Genomic DNA, 21,239 nt, shown 5'->3' with positions numbered 1-21,239 from the left:
TTAAGAGCCCGGAGCCTGGACTCAGCTGCCTGTTTTCACATTGTGGCCTTCCCCCCACCTTGCATGCCCTCAGCAAGTGATTTCGCTCTTTCTTCCTCAGTTTGCTCATCTGTAAAGTGGGGAGAGCCAGGGTACTCCTCTCAGTGGGCTCATTATTATTTTAAATTACTGTTCTAATAACAGTCCCCCTAACTCCCACTCGCGGTGGGTAGGGATGGGAAGCACACTCCCTTCCCACCCCCCCCCCACCTCCACCCTCCCTGGATGGGGCCAGCCCCTCTGCTTATGCCCAGGGCAGCCGCCACTGCACAGCTAGGCTGCCCTGGTGCAACGGGGAGTGGTTCGGCAGGTTTTTCCTCTTGGTCTGCCTGCCTGCCGTGGGGCAACCAGCTGTCCTCTGCCTGTCTCACCTGGGCCGGGCTGTTCTAGGCTCTCATGCTCCTCTCTGCCAGACTGAGCCAGTGGGCACTGGGCGCTGCATCAGGATGCCCAGCATCTTCGCCTACCAGAGCTCCGAGGTGGACTGGTGTGAGAGTAACTTTCAGCACTCGGAGCTGGTGGCCGAGTTCTACAACACGGTGAGGTCCAGGTGGGAGGGCTGGGGGTGGCAGCCTTAACAGACTGGGGTTCCAACCTGGCTTCTCCACATCATCGCTGGGGAATCCTGCTTGAGGATTCACCCCTCTGAGCTTTGGCTCATCTGTTAGTCAAGGAGTGCTGGCTTTCATTCACTCATCTTTGTTTGGCATCAGGCTCTGTGGAAGGTTTTGGAAATGCAGCAGTGTCCAGGGAAACAGCCAGTCTCTGCCCCCCCCCGTCGGAGCAGATGACACAGATGTGACTCCAGGCATTCACAATCCGGGCTGATGGTGCTTGTAATGGGAGTTGCACAGGCAGCCTTGGAGATCAGGGAGGGGTGGGTGGGGGGAGTGGATCAGAAAGGGCTTCCAGGAGGAGGTGACTGTGTTTAGTGTTCAGTTTTTTTTCAGCTGTACCCCCAGCCTAGGTTGACCAGCTCATTCCAGTTTGCTGGGGACTGTCCTGGTTTCAGCATTGAAAGTCCCATGTCCTGGGGACCCCTCAGTTCTAGGCACACCAACACAGTGGGCCATCCTTCCTCCAGCCCTTGCTATGGGGCCATATTGGAGGGGCTCAAGGTGCCTAAATGGCACAAGCATTTCAGCAAAGCTTGGAAAATGCAAAGCAGCCAAAGGTGCATATGGCTGTGCTACCCCCGTGTGGGGTGCTGGGGAGACTGCTGTGAATCAGGCAGGCTGCTCCCCTTCCTGGAGCCCCTGGGATGGGGGGTGATGCAGGCTATGTGCTTTGCTCTGTACCCTGCACATAGCGAGGGTGCTTAGTACACAGTGAGTGATACAAGCATACTTTTATTGAGTACTTACTATGTGTGGCAGGCATTGTACTAAACGTTTTACAGGAAAAATCTCAGTTTAATCTTCACAACGACTTTGGGAATTAGGCAGAGTATGTATTACACAGAGTTAATCCCGTTGTCCAGGTGAGGAAATGGCCTTCAGGGAGACTGAAGGATATACCAAGGGTCATGCTGGCACTTACAGCTAGGATTTGAACTTGGTGCTTCCAGGAGATTCTTTGTGGGGGATGGGGGAGAGGGAGCTCAGTCCCAGGATGCCCTGGTTGCTTTTGCCCTGTTTGACCTCACCAATTTCCAGAGCTGGGAGGTGGGAGTTTGAGATTCAGGGGTTCCCTCTGGTCTCCCTGGTTCTTGTTCCTCCTGGGCAGAGATACTGACCCTGGTCCTCAGTACCCTCACCTGACACATGGGAGGGGGCTGAACGTACTGATCTCTAAGGTGGAGAAGAGGTGTGAGGTTCTGGGACCCCTCTTTCTGGATTCCCTGGCAGCCCACCCCGAGGTGGGGGTCCCCACAGAAGGCACTGAGAAAGGGCTGACTTAGGGCTGGGCTGAGCCTCCAGTCTAGCTGTGCTTGACAATGCAAAATGCTCCTCCATTCAGTCCTCCTTCAGCCCCTCTCTAAATGTAGCAAATTGAGCGACTGGCAGACACCGTTTGAGGCCGCAGGAGATGTGGTCATGACACATACTAGACTTCAACATCATCATCTCCCAGTACCTGCATTTCCAGATACTTATCAAAGAGAAACAAAAGTTTCGCAAAATGATAGTTGCCTTTCCCTGGTGTGAACACACTTGGACATTTCCTTTCCTATTGAAAAGGCTCTTGCAAAACAGACCAGGGCATGAGGAATTGAATCTGAGTTATGTTATAAAGGGTCTCCCCAAGATTTTCTCCTTCCAAACGCTTCTGAGTATCCCAAACCCATCACCAGAGCTAATAAATCATTGAGTTCAGGAATTGGCAAACATTTGCTACAAAGGCCAGATATTAACTGTTTTTGGCTTTTGGGGCCATACAGTCTGTATGGAAATGACTCAGCTCTACCATTGTACCTGGAAAGCGGCCATGGATAGTATGTAAACAAATGAGGGTGGCCGTGTGCCAATAAAACTTTATTTATGGACACTGAAATATGCATTTCACTTAACTTTCACGTGTCGCAAGATACCCTTCTTTTAATTTTTCAACCATTTAAAATTGCAAATGTCGCTCTTGGCTCATAAGCCATACAAAACAAGACGGGGGGGGAGTTTGGCACGGGGCTAGAGTTTGCCAGCTTATGAGATATATATATGTATATGTATATATATATTTATAATATATATATTTATAATAACCAGCCAAATAGAAAACAATAAGATCTTTTCCTTTTGGCCTCTCAGATCAGTAATTAAAAATGAATTTATTTGGTAGTGAATTTGGGCACACTCATATTTTGTAGCTTCCTGGGGGCAATTTGTCAAGTTGCGTGGAGACATGGAATTACAGATAGCGCCCCCTCCACCCCCACTCTGTCATTGCACTTCCAAGAAGTTGCATCAAAGAGATAATCCCAGTGGAAAACAAAATTTATATATAGCCCTGTCTGAGTCCTTTGTAATTGCAATAAAAAATAATGGAATACATAGAAAGGGAGTCATAGCATTTTCACCAGCCTGTGTAGGGCTGAATACATTCTGGTCAAATACTGCGCAGCTCTTTAAAAGCATGTTAAAAGCGAGTTTTTGATCCAGGTATGTAAATGAAGACAAAATACGTAGCAAGAATTTTCTTAAAAAATCGATTCATGTTGATTTCATCAGGATCCACTTAGGAGTCACTTCACTCTTCAGAAACTTATTTTCTCGATGCCTGCAAGGTTCGCTGAGTCTGGTGGGGGGAAGGCGGAGCCCAGCCCTGCACGATCAGGGTACAGAAGGCAGCAGTCGAGGACTCAGCTCAGGGGTTGACAAATTTCATAGAGGAGGGCACCTAGGAGTTGGGTTTTGAAAGATGGATAGGAGCTTGCCAAGCAGGGTAGGAGTCGAGGAAAAGAGAGAAGAGAGAAAAAGGATGTACTGAGTCTTGGAAATAAAGAGCCTGCACAGTTTGGGAAAGGGAAGTGTGTTTCTGTGGCTAGAAAATGAGAAGAGATGAAGATGAACAAGTTTTGAATGCTGGGTCAGAGTGTTCGAAAAATATATCCCGTATTTCCTGATGGACTCATTGGACTCATTCATTCATCCAGCATCAGTGCTATGAACCAACCCGTGCTGATTGGTCCTGGGGTCCCGGAGAGGCTCGTTGCTCCCAGGATAAGGAAGTGGGGTGTTCAGAATTGGATTTGACCAGTCCCACGGTTAGCTTGTGGCAGAGGGAGGGCAAAGGGGCCAGAACGGGCAGCGGGGAGCCATGGGGATGGCACAGGAGGCCTCTGCTTGCTGAATGGGGAGGGAACCTCAATGCTTAAAGAATGAGTAAATGTTCTCTAAGGCATATGGAGCAAATGGACCAGCATAAGCAAAGGCGAGAATCTCAGAGGTGAGAGAGAATAGCAGATCAAGGAACGGTTGGGGGCTTGAAGCCAGAGCCCAGGCCGCCCAAGAAGGAGGAAATGGGGGCTGAGAGACAGGTGGAGGAGGTTTCCAGGGGCCACGTGGGGAATGCCTGGCAGAGGAGTGTGAGTTCCCATGGTGAGGGCACTGGAGAGCCATGGGGGACTTTTGAACAGCAAAGAGTCAATGATGTGGGCAGCAGCTGGGGCACCTGGTTGCCTTTCATAGACGGCCCTGGAGAGCCAGGAAGGCATATCCAAGAGGGGCAGAGGTCAAGGGCGTGGGAGGGCCTGGGTCAGGTGGGGTGGAGGAGAAGTCAAGGTGTGGGCTGCTCCAGTTTACTTCTGCTCGCATCGGCCTGGTGGCCTCCAGGTGTGGCCTCCTTCTGGGCGGCTGGCAACTTAGGAGAGTTTCAAGTCATGGAGGAGGAAGTTTCAAGGCTCCCTGGCTCTGAGAGGCAGCTGTGCTGCTGAATTTCTTTCCCGGGGTCCTGCCAAAGCTTTAGAAGCCCTGCATCTCATCCTCTCCAGAAAGCTTCCTCTCGGATGCTTGGATACAGAACAAAGGGGTGGTATGTCTGGAGTGGGGAACAGCATAGGGAAAGGTGCAGCGGTGGGCATAGTCTGGGGGAGGGGTACAATAGAAGGGACAGAGAAGTCGGAGTGGGAGGTTGTGCAAGGGGGTGTAGGCTGCAACACCCGTACCTCCTACAGCCTCCCCACCTCCTTTTGCAACCGAGCATTCCTGTCGCTGGCCTCTGCACTGTGGGCATTCCTGTCCCTCTCTCTTGAATGCTGTGTGATGCAGGGGGAGACCCTCCCCTCTCTGAGCCCCTGGCTGTGAGTAACAGGTCCCATGAATTCTAAACCACACCTCCCTCTTCTGCCTTCCTTCTCATCAAATTCACAGCAAAAGCAATTGTGCCTGCCCTCCCCTCCCTGCCGAAAATGAGGAGGGCCTGGTTCCTGCCCTCAGGGAGGGCAGACACTATTAATTGAATAATTTCACACACTGGTGACCATGCCCATGACACATCTTGGCTCAGACTCGATAGGTCCCTCTGGACCTCTTTTCTCCTTCAGAAAAAGCCTCTGGGGATGACAGAGGGGTCCAATTTGAAGAGATAATGACCCCTTCATTTTGTTCATGACTCAACAAGAATTGATTGAGTCAGGCACTGTTTCAGGCTCTGGGGACACAGAGATGACCAAAGTAAATGAAAACGTCTGCCGTCACGGGGCCAGTGTCCTGGGGGATGGACGAGACAGACAAAAAACAGAAGTCAGAAGTACAGCATGCAGGTGGGACAGGGAAGAAAGACTCATTCATTCATACGTTCATTCATTTACTCATTCATATTTGTTCAGCAAATATTTATTGAGTACTTATTCAGAAAGGGAGCAACTAAGGGTGCTCATAGTGATTAACCCATAGGACCATGGAGAGGATGAAACATCTACTGGGCATCCCAAATGTTCATCATGGATGAATGGATAAACACCCCGTCATTCATCCACACAATGGACTACTACTCAGCCGTAAACAGGAGTGAAGGGCGGACCCACGCTACATCATAGATGAACCTTGAAAACATGATGCTCAGTGAGAGAAGCCAGTCACAAAAGGCCACACACTGTGTGATTCCATCCATATGAGATGCCCAGAAGAGCCAAATCTGCAGAGATGAGAAGCAGATGAGTGGTTCCCCAGAGCTGGCGTGGGGGGGGGTGGGGGGGGCTGTGGTAAGGCAGGGGAGTGACTGCTAATGGGGACAGGGTTTCTTTTTGGGGGTGATGAGAATGTTCTGGAATTAAATATTGGTGATGGTTGCACAACCTTGTGAATAGTCGATTGAAACCCACTGACTTGCACATTTTAAAAGAGTGAATTTGATTGTATGTGATTTATATCTCAATTAAAAAAAACAGATAAAAAAAAAAAAACCTTACAGTTCTTGGCACATCCTAAGCATCGAATAAACAAGGCTATTGCTATTAGAAGTAAACATAGCACAGAGATGCAAAAGTGTTAATGTATTCATTTTTTTTTTTAACAAATAGCACTTCCTGTAATCCTCATAGCAATTTTATGAAGTAGGTACTCTTATGCTCCACATTTTTACAGATGGGGAATTAAGGCTCAGAGAGTGTACGTTTCCTCCTCAGGGTTTTGCAGCATGTAAATCACAAGTGCACAAAAGCTGTGTATACCGGAAGTGCCGGAGTTAAAGCCCGGGCCACCTGGTCCCAGAATCTCTCACTCAATTAACCACAGCATTGTGAGGCCACTCAGTTACTGAGTGATTAACAATTAATTATGTGTGTTTTAATTCATGCAAGTAAGTCCTGTTCGGGGAGGGTCTGTGGCTGGTGCTTTAGCTTCACGGCCCCAGCCCTGCACCAACATTCTTGTGCATGTGTTGAGTGGATATAGAGGGGGTCCTCAACAGGTGACAGAGCCAGGTGTGCGTGGTGGGACTTTGAGCTTTGGCGGTGGGGAGAAAGAGCATGGGGGTGTTTGGTGATGTTCGTTGATTTGGTTGATTCGACACATTTTTCTTGAGCGCCCACTGCGTGCTCAGCGAGGTGGGTGTTGGGGACACAGCCAGGGGTAAAACAGGTGCGTATCGTCCTCACGGAGGTCACCGTCCAGTGAGGAGGAGAGGGACAATAAAGGAGTCAAGTCTGCATCGATGGAATGCACAAGTGAAACAGTGGATGGGAGGGAAGAAGTGTGTGGAGGTGGGGAGGCAGCTCCAGGTGGCCAGGGAAAATGAGAACGCGGATCCCCCACTGCCTTTTCCCAAAGCTGAAATGGGCAGTCAATTCAGGTCAGTCTGCCTTCCTCCCTTCTCTTCTATGTCCTTCTCTTCTTCGTTCCTCCCCACCGTTCCTCTCCCCTCACCGCTTCTCTCCTTTCCTTCTTCCAGACCTAAGGTACCCAGCCACATCTATTTACCAGACACCCTGCTAGGTACTGGTGATCAAAAAAGCAAATTATTCCAGAATAACAGCAACACTGTGATTCATACTCAGTATACCAGCTGTGGTAGACATGTATTTTCTGTATGCGTTATTCTCTACCAAAATTTACTGAGCACCTACTATGTGTCAGGCACTGCTCTAGACACTGGAGTTTCATAGCAGTGAGCAAAACTCTCAGACCCCGTAGCACTTGGTTCTCTAATCCTCACTGTGACGCTTGGAGTTAGAGAAGGAAAATGAGGCACAGAATGTCCCCCAAACCCTGACTGGGTAGACCCGTGAAGGCAGGCTTCGTTTTGGGGTACTGCTAGGTCCTTGAGCAGCATAGTAGATACTGAAGGAGTGGTTGGTAAGCAAATGGGTGGATGGATGGATGGATGGATGGATGGATGGATGTGAAGGCACCTGATGGGGCTGGGACTCAGAGAGTCCAGCTCATGATCCTGGGCAGGAGCCTGTGCCTCCTGGAAGAGTCTAGGTGGGGCCAGCGGTTGGGAAATGTGGGGGCCCAGCCCCAGGGGCAGGGAGGGAGGCCCCAGTAGGGGGCGGTCTCTGATGCTATCAGAGACTCTGAAGCCAGTTGGAACTCATTAGTCAGAGCCTCCGCCCGTTGCTTTGCCCTCATTCTGCACACTCAGGGGCGTTATCAGAAACTTCTGTCTTGGTTCTGCTGGCCTCTGAGCTTGGAGCAACTAAACCAAGGATCAGCCTGTCGCTATTATCTCCCACAACAACAGCAGCAGTAACCCTTGCTATTTGTTGAGCTGAAACCACATCCCTGGCAAGGTAGTCTTTAGATGCCTGGCCTCATGCATGCCCCTCAACAGCATCTGCACTAGCCATTAATTATTCTCCGCCATTTTGCTGATGCAGGAAAGGGAGACCCAGAGACACTAGGCCACACAGCCAGGGAGCAGGGAAGCCCCCTCTTAATCATTGCCACCTGTCTTGTCCTCTCATCTTTTAAGGCAGGGGGTAAAAACAAACTCTGGAGTCCCCCAGAGCTGTGCAACCTCAGAGAAGTCACTCTACCTCTCTGAGATCCAGTTTTTTCATCGCCAAACAAGAACTAGAAAACCAGACCTTGAGGGTGTGCGCGAGGAAGCAATATCTATAAAATTGTACTGTCAAAAGATAAGAAAGTAACAGTCATAGCACCTTCCACCCAGAACTTTCCAGGTACAATCCCTTCTGCCAAGTGTTTTCATGTGTGTGACTGGTGATCCACATAAACCTGCTTTGAGATCCAGTCAACAGGAAATATTTATTGAACACCTACTCTTTCCCAGTTCCTGAGGTGACAATGGAGAACAGGGAAGACACAGCGCCTGTTCTCAAAGCCAAGTTTAGTGGGAGAGCAAGACAGTTTCAGAACAGCTAGACAAGTGTTAGGATAGAGGAACAGGGCACCAAAGAAGACCACCTGACCCTGCCTTGTGGGATTGGGAAGGCTTTATCAAAAGGTGATGCCCAGGGGAAAGATGGAGTAGTAGTTGGCCTGGCAAAGAGGGGCAAGTGGGGACAAAGAGTGTTCCAGGCAGTGGGAACAGCATGTGGCAACTTCTGAAGGTTAAGGGGTGAGAGAAAGTATGGCTCATTTGGAGGAATGGAATTATCCCTACCACCTAGATTATAAAATTGAAGGTGGAGAGAGGTGAGTTATGGAGGGAGTTTATAAGCCAGGTTTAAGAGTTTGGATTTTATTTATGGGAGTCACAGACGTGTTTTATTTTTTTTATTTTTATTTTTTTTAAAAGATTTTATTTATTTATTTGAGAGAGAGAATGAGAGACAGAGAGCATGAGAGGGAGGAAGGTCAGAGGGAGAAGCAGACTCCCTGCCTAGCAGGGAGCCCGATGCGGGACTCGATCCAGGGACTCCAGGATCATGACCTGAGCCGAAGGCAGTCGCTTAACCAACTGAGCCACCCAGGCGCCCCACAGATGTGTTTTAAATTGAGGGTTTAGAGTTTGGGGAACTGGTTGGCTCAGCATCTTCAGCCATGCTTGATACGCCCAAGGGCTGGTGTTTGGTTGAAGGCAGAGGGAACCTCTGATTTGTTTGGGATTTTGCCCATTAGGTATCCATGGCACCATTTCCCCTTTGACAACCAACTGCCCCTCTCCTACTGGTTATGTTCTCAACAGGATGGTCAGTCAAGGTGCTTCCCCTCCTCTGGCCAAGGGTGGGCTATGGCCCAGGCAGCATCTCCTGAATTTGAATCCTGAGCCTGGATATAACAATTGAACATAACTTTTTTTTTCATTCATGCCCAAAGTTGCTCCCTGAAGAGACTGTCCATTCGAGGCTCAGAGCTGTTCCGGTTTCTGGTTTTCCTTGTCTTCTGCAATTCTTTGGATTAATGAGCTCCCATAATGACTGAATGACAAATAAATTAAATAAGTAACTAAACACACTTTTTTGTATTTATGATATAAGTTCACTTTCTGTTGCTTGCTACCAAAGAACCCTAGCTCATATACCAATGGTGATGGTTTTACTGGATTCAAGCATTAGAAAGCTAGCTGAAGCAAAAAATCAAAAAACAAACCAAACAGGAAGAATGTATCGGGTAGGTACTGGGGTATCTTAGAAAACGGAGAGATGAGTTGCTTGGGAGGACTGGGGTCTAAGGTAGGTCTGGAGGATTTAGCACAAGGAAGATACCACCCTTGAGTATATGCCTGTGTTCTCAGCCTTGTCTGTTTGTGGTGGCAAGACGGCTGCCATATCTTAAACATCGGGACAATATCCCAAGACCTTAGAGAGTTGACAATGGTGTGACTCAATTTTGGTGGACTCCCAGGCTCTGTGTCTGCTCCAAGTTTCAAATTCCCAAGAAAATCTGATTGGCCCGGTTTGGGATAGGTGTCTACTCCAGTGGGGTTGAGTCTCAGGATGCAGACACAGCATGCATGTTCTCGGGTAGCCATTGTGAACCAAGTGGCTGTGCCAGAAATGTGTTTGACACTGTCCATTGGTGGGCATCAGACACCTTGGTACGGAAAGCAAGGACATGGGTGGGATCATGGGCTGCAAAACCAGTTTACCAAGCATCCTCAAATTGTGGAACCAGACTTTGAGCTGGTTCACCATCACCCAAGGAAAGCCATGGGCTTCCCTAGAATCAGAAGGACTCCTGCCTTGGAAACTAGTCTTGGTGCCCAAGACCTAGGGTCCTAGATGGTGACCCTGTATCAGGTAAATGATTTCCCCACACCCACCACTGTGCTCTGTATTTTTTTTTATTGAAGTATAGTTGACATACAATATTATATTAGTTTCAGGTGTGCAACATAGTGATTTGACAATTATATACATTACACAGTGCTCACCACGATAAGTGTAGTTACCCTCTGTCACAATAAAATGTTATTACAATATTATTGACTACACTCCCTATGCTGCACTTTTCATCCCCATGACTTACTGATTTTATAACTGGAAGTTTGAACCTCTTCACCCATTTTGTCCATCCCCCACCCCTTCCCCTCTGGCAACAACCAGTTTGTAATCTGTATTTATGAGTCTGTTCTGTTTTTTGTTTGTTAATTCATTTGTTTTGTTTTTTAGATTCCACATATAAGGGAAATCATATGGTATTTGTCTTTCTCTGACTGACCTATTTCAGTTGGCATAATACCCTCTAGGTCCCTCCATATAGTCACAAATGGCAAGATTTCCTTCCTTTGATGGCTGAGTACTATTCAATTGTATATAAAACAGCACATCTTCTTTAGCCATTCATGTATCAGTGGACACTTGGTTGCTTCAGTATCTTGGCTATTATAAATAAATATTATAAATAAAGCTGCAATAAACATAAGGGTGCATATATCTTTACAAATTAGTGTTTTTGGTTTTTTGGGGGGGAGGTAAATGCCTATCAGCAGAGTTACTGAATCCTATAGTATTTCTATTTTTAATCTTTTGAGGAACCTCCAGAGTGGCTGCATCACTTGCATTCCCACAAACAGTGCATGAGGGTTTCCTTTTCTCCACAGTCTTACCCAACACTTATTATTTCTTCTTCTTTTTTTTCAATACTAGCTGTTCTGACTGGTGTGAGGTGATAGCTCATTGCAGTTTTGACTTGCATTTCCCTGTGCTCTCTATTTTTGAGTCAGCACCCTTCAGTCTAGGTTTCTGAGAAATAACGGAGCACCCTGGTTAACAGGGCACTACTTCTTCACTTTCTAAGATGGGACGCAGGTGACGGAGGAGACCTTTACAACGGGAAGATTTTATTAGGGAGAGAGGGTATAATTGAGTGAGCAAGCGGCTGACCTCAAGTTAGCAGGTAGAAGAAGACCGTAAGAACACTTGTTTCTGAGTTCATGTGAGAGACTCAACTGTGGCCCAGACATATCTGGGGGCAACTCTGAGGGGGCGCTGAAGTCCTAGTGGTCAGGGACTCTGAACCCTTGAAATTCTGGTGCAAATGTTCTTGTCACCTTAATTGTACTCATAGACTACGGAGGGCTGGGGGATTTTTGGGTCAACAACATGAAGAGGCAAGTGGCATTATGCATATGTCACAAATGCAGATATGGTAGGTTAGAGCAGTGAATTTACTCCTCACAGTCAGTGAGTGGGGTGCAGAAGCCCAGTAACTGGGATGCTTTCGTTTCAAATGAAACAGCCCGCTAAAAACAGCTTAAATAGAAAATATCATACCTTTTTATTTTTTGAAATGGAAATCTAGAGGTAGATGGTTCTGGAATGTTAACTTGGCAGCTCAACATTATCAAGCTACTTGGCTCTGCTCTTCATGGAGAAGTGGTTCTTGAAATACTGTCCAGGGACACCGTGGGGTCTCTGAGGCCTTTCAGAGGTTCCTCGAGGTATAAATTATTTTCATAATAATAGAAAGATTTTGTTTGCCTTTTTCACTCTAATTATCTCACCAGGGTACTATGGGATCTTCTAGTGGTTTTGTGATGAGTGATGACACCATCTCTCAGATGGCCAAGAGAATATGTGCTTGTGTAGTCCTGGGTTTTGAAAACTTCTCAGTTTCAATTTCTAATACAGCCAATCTTGATAAATGAAGCTCATTTTTTTTTTTTTTAAGTAATAGATTCATTTGCATTTCTATCCCCTTGGTCAGACCAGGTCATGAAGGCAGAGTGAGTGGCAAGGAAGCCTGGAAAATGTTGTGTAGCTGTGTCTAAAACTTGGGGGGATCTTATTTCCAAAAGGAAAAGGGGGGGTGGATGTATGTAGAAAGTTAGTAGATAGTCTGCCACACTTGCTGAATGAATGAATGAATGAATGAACCGATAGAATAACAGATGGAGTAATGAACCTATTGATGACTGGTTGACTGTCAAGATCAACTGGAAGAGTGACAAACTCGGGGTTGATCAATTGCCTGAAAGGGGACAGGTGACCAATTGGCTAATAACTTAGGGTTGGACATAGGGGCAGCCCTCGCCTGCCTGCGCTTCTGACAACCCCTCCGCATGTCCTCCTCTTTTCCAGTTCAGCAATGTCACCTTCTTCATCTTTGGGCCTCTCATGATGTTTCTCATGCACCCCTACGCCCAGAAACGCTCCCGCTATGTTTATATCACCTGCATCCTCTTCATGGTCGTAGGTAGGTGGGGGTCTGTGACAGTGGGGTGGTAGGGGTGGGGACCACCCCCTTGACCATCTACCTTTGTCTCTTGCTCCAGGCCTGTTCTCCATGTACTTCCACATGACGCTTAGCTTCCTGGGCCAGCTGCTGGATGAGATCGCTATCCTGTGGCTGCTGGCCAGTGGCTACAGCATATGGATGCCCCGCTGCTACTTTCCTACTTTCCTAGGAGAGAACAGGTGGGGCGGGGGCTGGTCCTTTGCTGATCCCACCATAGCCCATCTGGGCTCCTGGGTCCACTCCCTGAGCCCACTTGAGGCCCTTGGAATCCCACCCCTGATCACCCCAGCACTTTCTTCTGACCCTACCTGACTTAACTGGCTTCCAGGGACTCCTCCTTTGAGAGTACTCGGGATCCCCAGAATTCCTCTCCTGATCCACCTGGATAGTCTGGTACCTTCTCCAGAACCTGTCTGAAGCCACCTGGGGGTCCCAGGAACCCATACTTAAGCTTACCTGGGCCCCAGGGACCTCTCCCCTGAGCCTATCACCTGGGCCCCCTGGAACTTTCCTGGGATCCTCCTGGGCCCTTCTCTTAACCTGAGACCCCTTTGAATCTCTCTCCTGACCCTATTTGACCTATCTGAGCCTTCTAGGACCCCTCTCCTGATAGTACCTGGGACCTCTGTAATTCCTTCCTTAATCCTACCCGGGTCCCCTGAATCCTTTGTCTGACCTCACCTGGGCCCTGACAACCTCTGCTGAACTGACTAAGCCCCTTTGAGCCTCCCTGAGACCCTCTCATCATCCTACCCACCCCTACCCCTGGGAACCCCTTCAGACCCTGCCTGGGCCCACTCGGGATGTTTCATTGGACCCTTCTTGAGACCCTCTGCTGAGCCCACCTGGGAACCTCAATACCTTTTTCTGAGTCTGGTTGGGCTCCCTGAAACCCCTTCCCTTTGCTCATCTACCTCTTGATCTCCTGACCCTGCCTAAACCCCCCAGGACCCTCCTAGCCACCCTCCCACAGCTGCATCTTTCTTCCCCCAGGCCCCAGTTCATCAGCCTGGTCATCATCACCACTGTGGTCAGCACCTTCTTGTCCTTCCTGAGGCCCGTGATCAACGCATATGCCCTCAACAGCATTGCTGTGCACATCCTCTACATCGTGTTCCAGGAATACAAGAAGTGGGTGGTGGTTGCAAACGCCTCCCCGGGGAGGTGGCTCCCATCCCCCTCCAAGCACGCCCCTCACCCCACGTACTCACCAAGTCCCAGGGATGGAGTTCTCATCGACTCCAGGCTCAAGAGAGGGATGTCCCTTCCCCAATATCATCTACTAACAAGGAGCAGGGTTAGGATTGGAATCTAAGGCTGAAACCCCAAACAAGCAGAGACTGTTGTATGATAAACCTCCGTGTGCCCACTAACCGGTCCCAACAACCATCAGCATTTTGACAAACTGCATTATACATTCCCCCCAGATTCCATATACTGGCACCCATTAACTTTTCAGGATTGAACTCTCCCGATAAATAATTATTATTTTTTTTTAACCCATACCAGGTCTTGGCAGGATAGAGAGAGGTTTTTGAAATGGGGCCATTTGAGGAGAGCTGAATAAAAGGGTTATTTACAAAGGAGAGAGCAGGTGTCGGAAAATCACTAGGGATCATTTAGAACCGTTGTGCTGATAAGAGTGGGATCCTATGACCATCAGGAGACCTGGGGTGGGGGGGGGGGAGAAGGGGGGGGAGTGATTACAAGAGTATGGAAGGAGAGAGCCCTGTGGAGAGGGCCTCCTTAGCAAGAACTGTGACCTCCAGTTGCTGGTTGCAGCTAGCCTGAGCCCACATGGAGGAGGCCAGGAGAATAAATATTCCAACCGTATCCTCCTCTTACCCTTTGGTTTCTTGCTGGGGTGCCTCATTCGCCAACCCAACTGGAAACCATTGGCCAACCCAACCAGAAGCCATTGGCTAAACCAACTGGAAACCATTGGCTAATCTAACTGGAAGCCCAAGGACAAAGGAATCCCCAGCTTCAGTCCACATAGGTCAACCCCCGCCTCCCTGGGGCATAGGGCAGAATGGAGAGGGGTAGGGAAGGATCTAGAGGGACAAAAGGAAGATAGGGCACACACAGGGCTAATCAAGTAGACAATACCCAGATTGCACCTATTGCCTCAGTTTCTCAAGATGTCTTCTTCCAACTAGTCTTATTGAAATTGGAATGCAAACATAGTCTCTTAGGTTTTCTTTGTGTCATAGCATTCTCTCCCTCCCTCCCCTATCTTCATGCCTCTGATTTGATAACAGAAACTCCATCATTTGTCCTGTAGAACATTCTGGATTTGGCTGTCTACTTCCTGTGGTGTCTTCCATTGTCTTTCTTTCTTTCTTTCTTCCTTTCTTTCTTTCTTTCTTTCTTTCAATTTCTTGCAAATTAATAGTTAGAACTAGATTTAGGTTTTCGTATTTTGAGGCCAGAATATTTCATGTGTGGTGCTGGGTGTTTCTTGTTCCATGCCATTAGGACCCCATAATGAATGGTTGCTCCACATTTAGTGCTATTAAGGTTGATCAGTGGATTCAGATGTTGTCATCTCTTCCCTTTATTATAAAGTTTTCCACTTACTTTTCACCTAAGAATTTCAGCAGCCATTCAAGCACACTGCTTCCATCCATGGATTCATTAGCGGTTGCAAGAGGGTGGTTTGCAGATTCCATTATTCCTTCTGCAATGATTATCTGGAGTTCTTCCATCAAGAAGGACTTTTCACTTGTCAACCTGGAAATACAGTTTGCACAGGAGTGACAGGATGGATAATTGATTCTTTCCCTTAATTGATCTACTTCCAGAGTAATGAGTTGGGGCTTTAGCCATCTCTAGTAGGGACCAATGAAATTTTTAAGAAAAGTATTATTATGAACTCATGGATGTTTATATCTCAGAAATGTTTCAATCCATTGCAGTCGCCGTGCTATATTTTTAGCTTTTCATTTTGAAGTAGTCACAGACTCATGACAAATTGCAAAGATAGTGCAGAGTCTTGTGTATCCTTCATCCAGCTTCCCCCAGCCTCTCTCAATGGAGCATCCTGTGTAACCATAGTACAACCTTAAAAGAAGGAAATTGACGACAGAACAATGCTGTTAACTAGACCTCAGACTCTATATTCAGATTTCATCAATCCTTACTCATTATTCTTTTTTGGTGGTCAGACTCTCCCATTTTAGACTAGGGGCAGGGCCTGCACTTTTAACCATAGAGAAGTTATTGCCTCATTAATCCCTGATATGCTCTTTCCTGATGGATGCTGGGTCAGCTCTGCTGTTGGGGAAACAGATTCTGATCCTGAGTTGTCCCCAGATATGGCCTCCAGAGAATTTGCCCTCCCATAGCCACACAGACATGAATTCTCACGCACTGACTCACAAGTGTGCACACACTTACAGCCCCCCCCCCCCAGACAAACAGGGGAGGGCTTGTTGGTTAAGAAATCTGCAGCCTGACAAACCTGGTTCAGACCCCAGCTCTGTCACTTACTATCTGTGTAACCTTGGGTGGGGTTGGAGCAGAACTTAATCTCACATGCCTGTTTTCTCATCTACAAAATGAGAATAATAGCATTGTTTTGAGGACTGAGTTTTTATCTGAAGAACTTTTAGAACTGTAACTGGCGTCCTATCAGTGCTCAGCAAATGTTAGCAATCATCACAAATTAGGCCCCCTCCCTCTGCTACTCTTGGTCGTTCTCTCCTCCCAGCCTCATCTCCTTGGATGGAGGAATTTCCCATCAGCCCCTTCAGGCTCTGCTCTCCGAGTCTGGCTCTAATCTTCCTCCTTCTCTCCCTAGGACCAGCAATAAGGAGCTTCGGCATATAATGGAGGTCTCCGTAGTTTTATGGGCTTTTGCACTGACCAGCTGGATCAGCGACCGCTTGCTTTGCAGTTTCTGGCAGCAGATCAATTTCTCTTACCTGCACAGCATCTGGTAAGCACCTGCCCTGTGGTATGGGGCGCCAGATCCAGAAAATCTGAGATGCCAGAGTTTGGAGCAGGAGCCTGGGGGCAGAGAGGGGAGGCACAGATATCGGTGTGTGTGTGTGTGTGTGTGTGGGTAGGGGTTGGTTGCAATCAAGGGTCTGATCCAGAATGTCCCTTTGAATGGTCAGGATCAATGAGATGTAAGGAGAGAACCAAAGTGGGGGCATCCATCTAGCTCTGGGGCATCTTGGCATCTTGTGCCCTCACCACCTTCTTCCTGCCCCCCACAGGCATGTACTCATTAGCATCACCTTTCCTTATGGCATGGTTACCATGGCCTTAGTGGACGCCAGGTATGAGATGCCAGGTCAAACCCTCAAAGTCCGCTACTGGCCTCGGGACACTTGGCCTGTGGGGCTGCCCTACGTGGAAGTCAGTGACGACAAGAGCTGCTGATGTCTGCCAGCTTCTGGACTACCTGAGCACCTGCCAACTCACCTGTGTCTTGAAGAGGGAGGCCTGGATCAGGAGTCTGAGAGATGCTCATGGTTCTTTCCTCTACCTCCCTTTCTCCGTCCTTCTTGTCCTGCACGGCCCCACCCCAAGACAGGGGATGGACTTCATGAGCCTTCTGCACAGCAGTCTGATGACTGGGGAGGGGTGGGGGGGAGCTGCCTGGCATAGCTCTCCTCCATGATCTGCCCTTATTCTCTTTCATTTCCTCCTTTGCGTTCACTTTGTGAGGCTGGATCACCAGGTGCTGGGATTACCTGGCAGCCACTGGGAATGACTTCAGGCTGGGGCTTGGTGCCCGGGCATCTCATAAATAGTGGCGGTCACTACCACACCCTTTGGACCTGTCTTTGGCCATGCAATGTCCCTGGTACTTGGGGGCATCCCAGAGAACAGACATGATTTCCAGTCACCTCATTCTGCCCTCACTCATGCATGCAGAGACCTTGCAGGTCCTCTCACACATGTGCTCCCACAGACCTCTGGGGCCATCTCACTGCTAGACAATGGAGCAACATGGAGGCCCAGACTGGGCAATCTGGCTGTTGTTGGGGCATGGGCATCAGGAGGGGAGCTGGGGTGGCCTGCATGGGCTCTCAAAGTGAGAGGAGAACAGGAAGGTGATTTCTGTGGTGGTTAAGAGCACAGGGCTTGGAGTCAGGCAGACCTAAGCTTGAATCCTGCTCCACCATTTCCTAGTTGTATAATCTGGGGGAGGTGATTTTTTCTACCTTTGAAGCTCAAGCACCTTGTCTGTAATATGACAATGTTTCTGCCTTCATGGGACTTCTGCATGGATAAAACAAGATAATGTACAAAAAGTGTTTAGCATGGAGTCTGGAAAACATCCATCCCTCCATCCCCTCATCCTTTAATCCCTCCCTCCATCTATATTCAGCCATCCATTTATGTTCATTTACCCACCCAAATAATTTAATCATCCTTTCATTCATCTGTGTTCCCACTCATTCATTCATTCATCTCTTCAACAAATATATATTGAGTTCCTACTCTATGTCTGACACTACCCACTGGTGATACAAGGCAACAGACATGCAATGTCCCCGCTCTAGGGAGGAGACAAGTGTTAGACAAATAAAAAGACAAACAAGGCATTTCCAGACACTAATACCTGCTGCAAAAATGATAAAGCGGGTGATGCTTTAGAGAATCATGAGGTGGGGAAGCAGCCCTTTCAAATGGGTGCTCAGTGGGGGAGCACAGTTTCCAGATGAACCCTCAATGACAAGAGGAGACCAGCCCTACTGAGAGCTGGCTGGGCAAGACCATTCTGGGGAGAGGGAATGGCAGGTGTGAAACTCACAGGGTGTGGATGAACTGGCATGACAAAAAGAACACTCTTCTTTTTTTTTAATGTTCAGTTAGCCAACATATAGTGTACATCATTAGTTTTTGATGTAGTGTTCAACGATCAGAAAGAACACTCTTGCTGGAGCTTAGTAAATGAGGGAGAGTGTACAGTAAGAGATTTGTAATCTGGGGGTCTGGAATAGGTTTAGTATCCATGGACCACTTGACATTCTTTGCTAAAGAGGATTGTCTGGGCATGTTATCAAGGCCCCTGGAGTGTGTCACTCCAAAAGGAGTAGAGACTAGCCCATCTGGCCTGTTGGAGAGATGGAGAAATTGAAAGAGGAAGGGCCGCTCATATTTATTGAGACTACCATGGGCTATATGCCCATGACACACATAATTGAACCTAATATCCCTCCCACAACCCTTCAGATAGACATGAACATTCTCATTCTATAGAAGTGGCTCAGAGAGGGCAAGCAACTTACCCAGAAACACACAGCCTGGACTCAAACCAGGTCTGTTCTTCCCCCAAAGTTCCTTGCACCACAGTTAGTCAGCAGTAGGATCGAATCTGGGTCACAGGGCCACTGCTTCCAATCCCTTTGAATTTCTTGTTCTGGAAACTGGAGGTTCTTCACCTCTGGCCCCAAGATGGATCGTGCTGGGAAGGGGGTGAGCAGAGAGGAAGGGAGTTTCTGCAAACTTATAAAATTGCTTGCAAAATGTTGTCTTGGTGTTTTTGAGGGGGGAGAGGAGCTGTACTTCCAACAGATTCTCTAAGGGGGCATTTGGCACCCTGAAAGTGAAGAACCTCAGTTCAAACCTTCTGGTGGGGATAAGGGCAGATAGAGAAGCATCTGCCTCTTGTACCCCCTCCCACCCCACCCATGCTGTCCTTAAATACATAGCAATAATTTGTCCCCAGTGCCTATCTCCTGGCCCCTGCTGACCCATCCTCACAGCCTCCTCTTAGCCTCCTGGGTATGGAGGCAACAGGTGGGTAGGAGGTCTGGATACTTGTCTTGTCTAATTGGAACTAGCCATGTGATCTTGGCAAGTCCCAGTCACCATCAGGACTCTTTGTGGCAAAGGATAAAATGTTCAGTTCCAGCTGGCTGAAATGACAAAAGAACAACCAGCATATATACTTTTGAAGTTAAAGATATGCAGATATGGCTGGATTCAGGCTTCAAGTGATGTCACCAGGGGCAGTCTCCCTCCATCCCTCTGGTCTACTTCATGGGTGGGAGGCAGCAGCCAGCAGTGCTAGGCTTTACATCCTTCCAAGTTGAAAAGTATATACCAGAGGCACCTGGGTAGATCAGTCGGTTAAGTGGCTGCCTTCGGCTCAGGTCATGATCCCAGAGTCCTGGGATCAAGTCCCAGGCTCCCTGCTCAGCGGGGAGTCTGCCTCTACCCCCCTGCTCATGCTCTCTCTCTCTCAAATAAATAAATAAAATCTTTTTTTTTAAAGATTTTATTTATTTATTTGACAGAGAGAGACACAGCGAGAGAGAGAACACAAGCAGGGGGAGTGGGAGAGGGAGAAGCAGGCTTCCCGCGGAGCAGGGAGCCCGATATGGGGCTCAATCCCAGGACCCTGGGATCATGACCTGAGCCGAAGGCAGACGCTTAACGACTGAGCCACCCAGGCGCCCCAATAAATAAAATCTTTTAAAAAAAGGATATACCAAAGCTCCAAGCGCACATGCTCAATGTCATTAGTCAGTAGGGAAATGTAAATCAAAGCCATGAGATACCATTTCATATCTATGAAGTTGGTCATAAGAAAAAAAAAAAACAGAAAAATAAATATAGGAGAGAATGTGGAGAAGTTGGAACCCTTGTACATTGCTGATAGAAATGTAAATTGGTGAAAGCACTGTTGGAAACAGTTTGGCCATCCCTCAGAAGTTAAGCATAGAACTACCATATGACCTGGCAATTCCGCTCCTAGGGATATACCCAAAAGAATTGAAAATATGTATTCTAACAAATACTTGTACAGAAATGTTCCTAGAAGCACCATTGATAAGAGTCAAAAGGTGGAAACCATATAAATGTCTATCAGTGGATGAACTGTTAAATGTGGTGTATCCATACAATGCAATATTATTCTGCTATAAAAAGGAGTGAAGCACAGACTCGTGCTACCATGTGGATGAACCCTGAATACACGATGCTCAGTGAGAGAGCCAGACACAAAAGGTCACATAGCATGTGATTTCATTTCTATGAAACATCCAGAACAGGCAAATCCACGGAGACAGAAAGTGGATTTGTGGGTTCCAGGGGCTGAGAGGAGGGAATGGGGAGTGACAGCTAATAGGGACAAGTTTCCTTTTCTTATGTCTTGGAACTAGATAGAGGTAGTGGTTACACAACATTGTGAATGTTCTAAATGCCACTGAATTGTACATTTTAATAGGGTTAATGGTTAATTTTATGTTATGTGAATTCCTGCACCACTAAAATTTAATAAAGTTCCCAGAGTCTCTCAGCTGGTCTTAGGTCATGCCCCACCCCACTAAACCAATTCCAGTAGCCAGAGAGATGCAATCCTTTGATCAGCCAGGTTTGGACCTGTGCTTCCTTTTGCCAGTGGGGAGCCCCACTCCAACTGGGGTCTGAGAGGGGTGGGGGACAAGTGGGGGTTGGGAGTTGAAGTCCTCCTTCAAGTCTTGTGCCCTGTCATGAGTTGTCATTCTCCCGGAAGGGCTGCCATTTTAAAATTCATACAAAAGGGACTTACAGGCTCATATTGGCCCTGGGAGGACTACCAGGATCAGGGATTGTTTCACAGAGAAACGGCAAATGTCCGGTGTGCTGCCCTCTTCTGGGGGAAATGCTTTGTTGCACATATTTTTGGTCGGCTCCCAGACCATTCATGGTTCCCTATTGCCTATGGGATAAGGG

General features: G+C 47.9%; 1 protein-coding gene across 1 annotated transcript; it reads left to right on the top strand.

Annotated features, from left to right (window-relative positions):
* The first annotated feature begins 463 nt into the window (after positions 1–463).
* On the top strand, positions 464–17,136 carry ACER1 (alkaline ceramidase 1). Its single transcript, XM_006750362.3, has 6 exons — positions 464–578; positions 12,404–12,518; positions 12,598–12,739; positions 13,554–13,691; positions 16,363–16,500; positions 16,784–17,136. The coding sequence occupies exons 1-6, from the start codon at positions 486–488 to the stop codon at positions 16,947–16,949; spliced, it is 792 nt and encodes a 263-aa protein (XP_006750425.1). The 5' UTR covers positions 464–485; the 3' UTR covers positions 16,950–17,136.
* Positions 17,137–21,239: the final 4,103 nt, after the last annotated feature.

This window comes from Leptonychotes weddellii, chromosome 1 (genome assembly GCF_054177405.1).
Source record: "Leptonychotes weddellii isolate Sample4059 chromosome 1, ASM5417740v2, whole genome shotgun sequence".
Classification (NCBI taxonomy): Eukaryota; Metazoa; Chordata; class Mammalia; order Carnivora; family Phocidae; genus Leptonychotes; species Leptonychotes weddellii.
The sequence above is the reverse complement of the archived record's forward strand: the minus strand, read 5'-3'. Positions and strand labels throughout refer to the sequence as shown.

What these genes read in the sequence shown, in the direction of transcription:
- ACER1 (XM_006750362.3), top strand. Translation starts at nt 486, where the DNA reads ATGCCCAGCATCTTCGCCTACCAGAGCTCCGAGGTGGACTGGTGTGAG. An exon ending in TGGCCGAGTTCTACAACACG is followed by an intron (nt 579 to 12,403) that starts GTGAGGTCCAGG and finishes CCTCTTTTCCAG; the next exon opens with TTCAGCAATGTCACCTTCTT. An exon ending in TCTTACCTGCACAGCATCTG is followed by an intron (nt 16,501 to 16,783) that starts GTAAGCACCTGC and finishes TGCCCCCCACAG; the next exon opens with GCATGTACTCATTAGCATCA.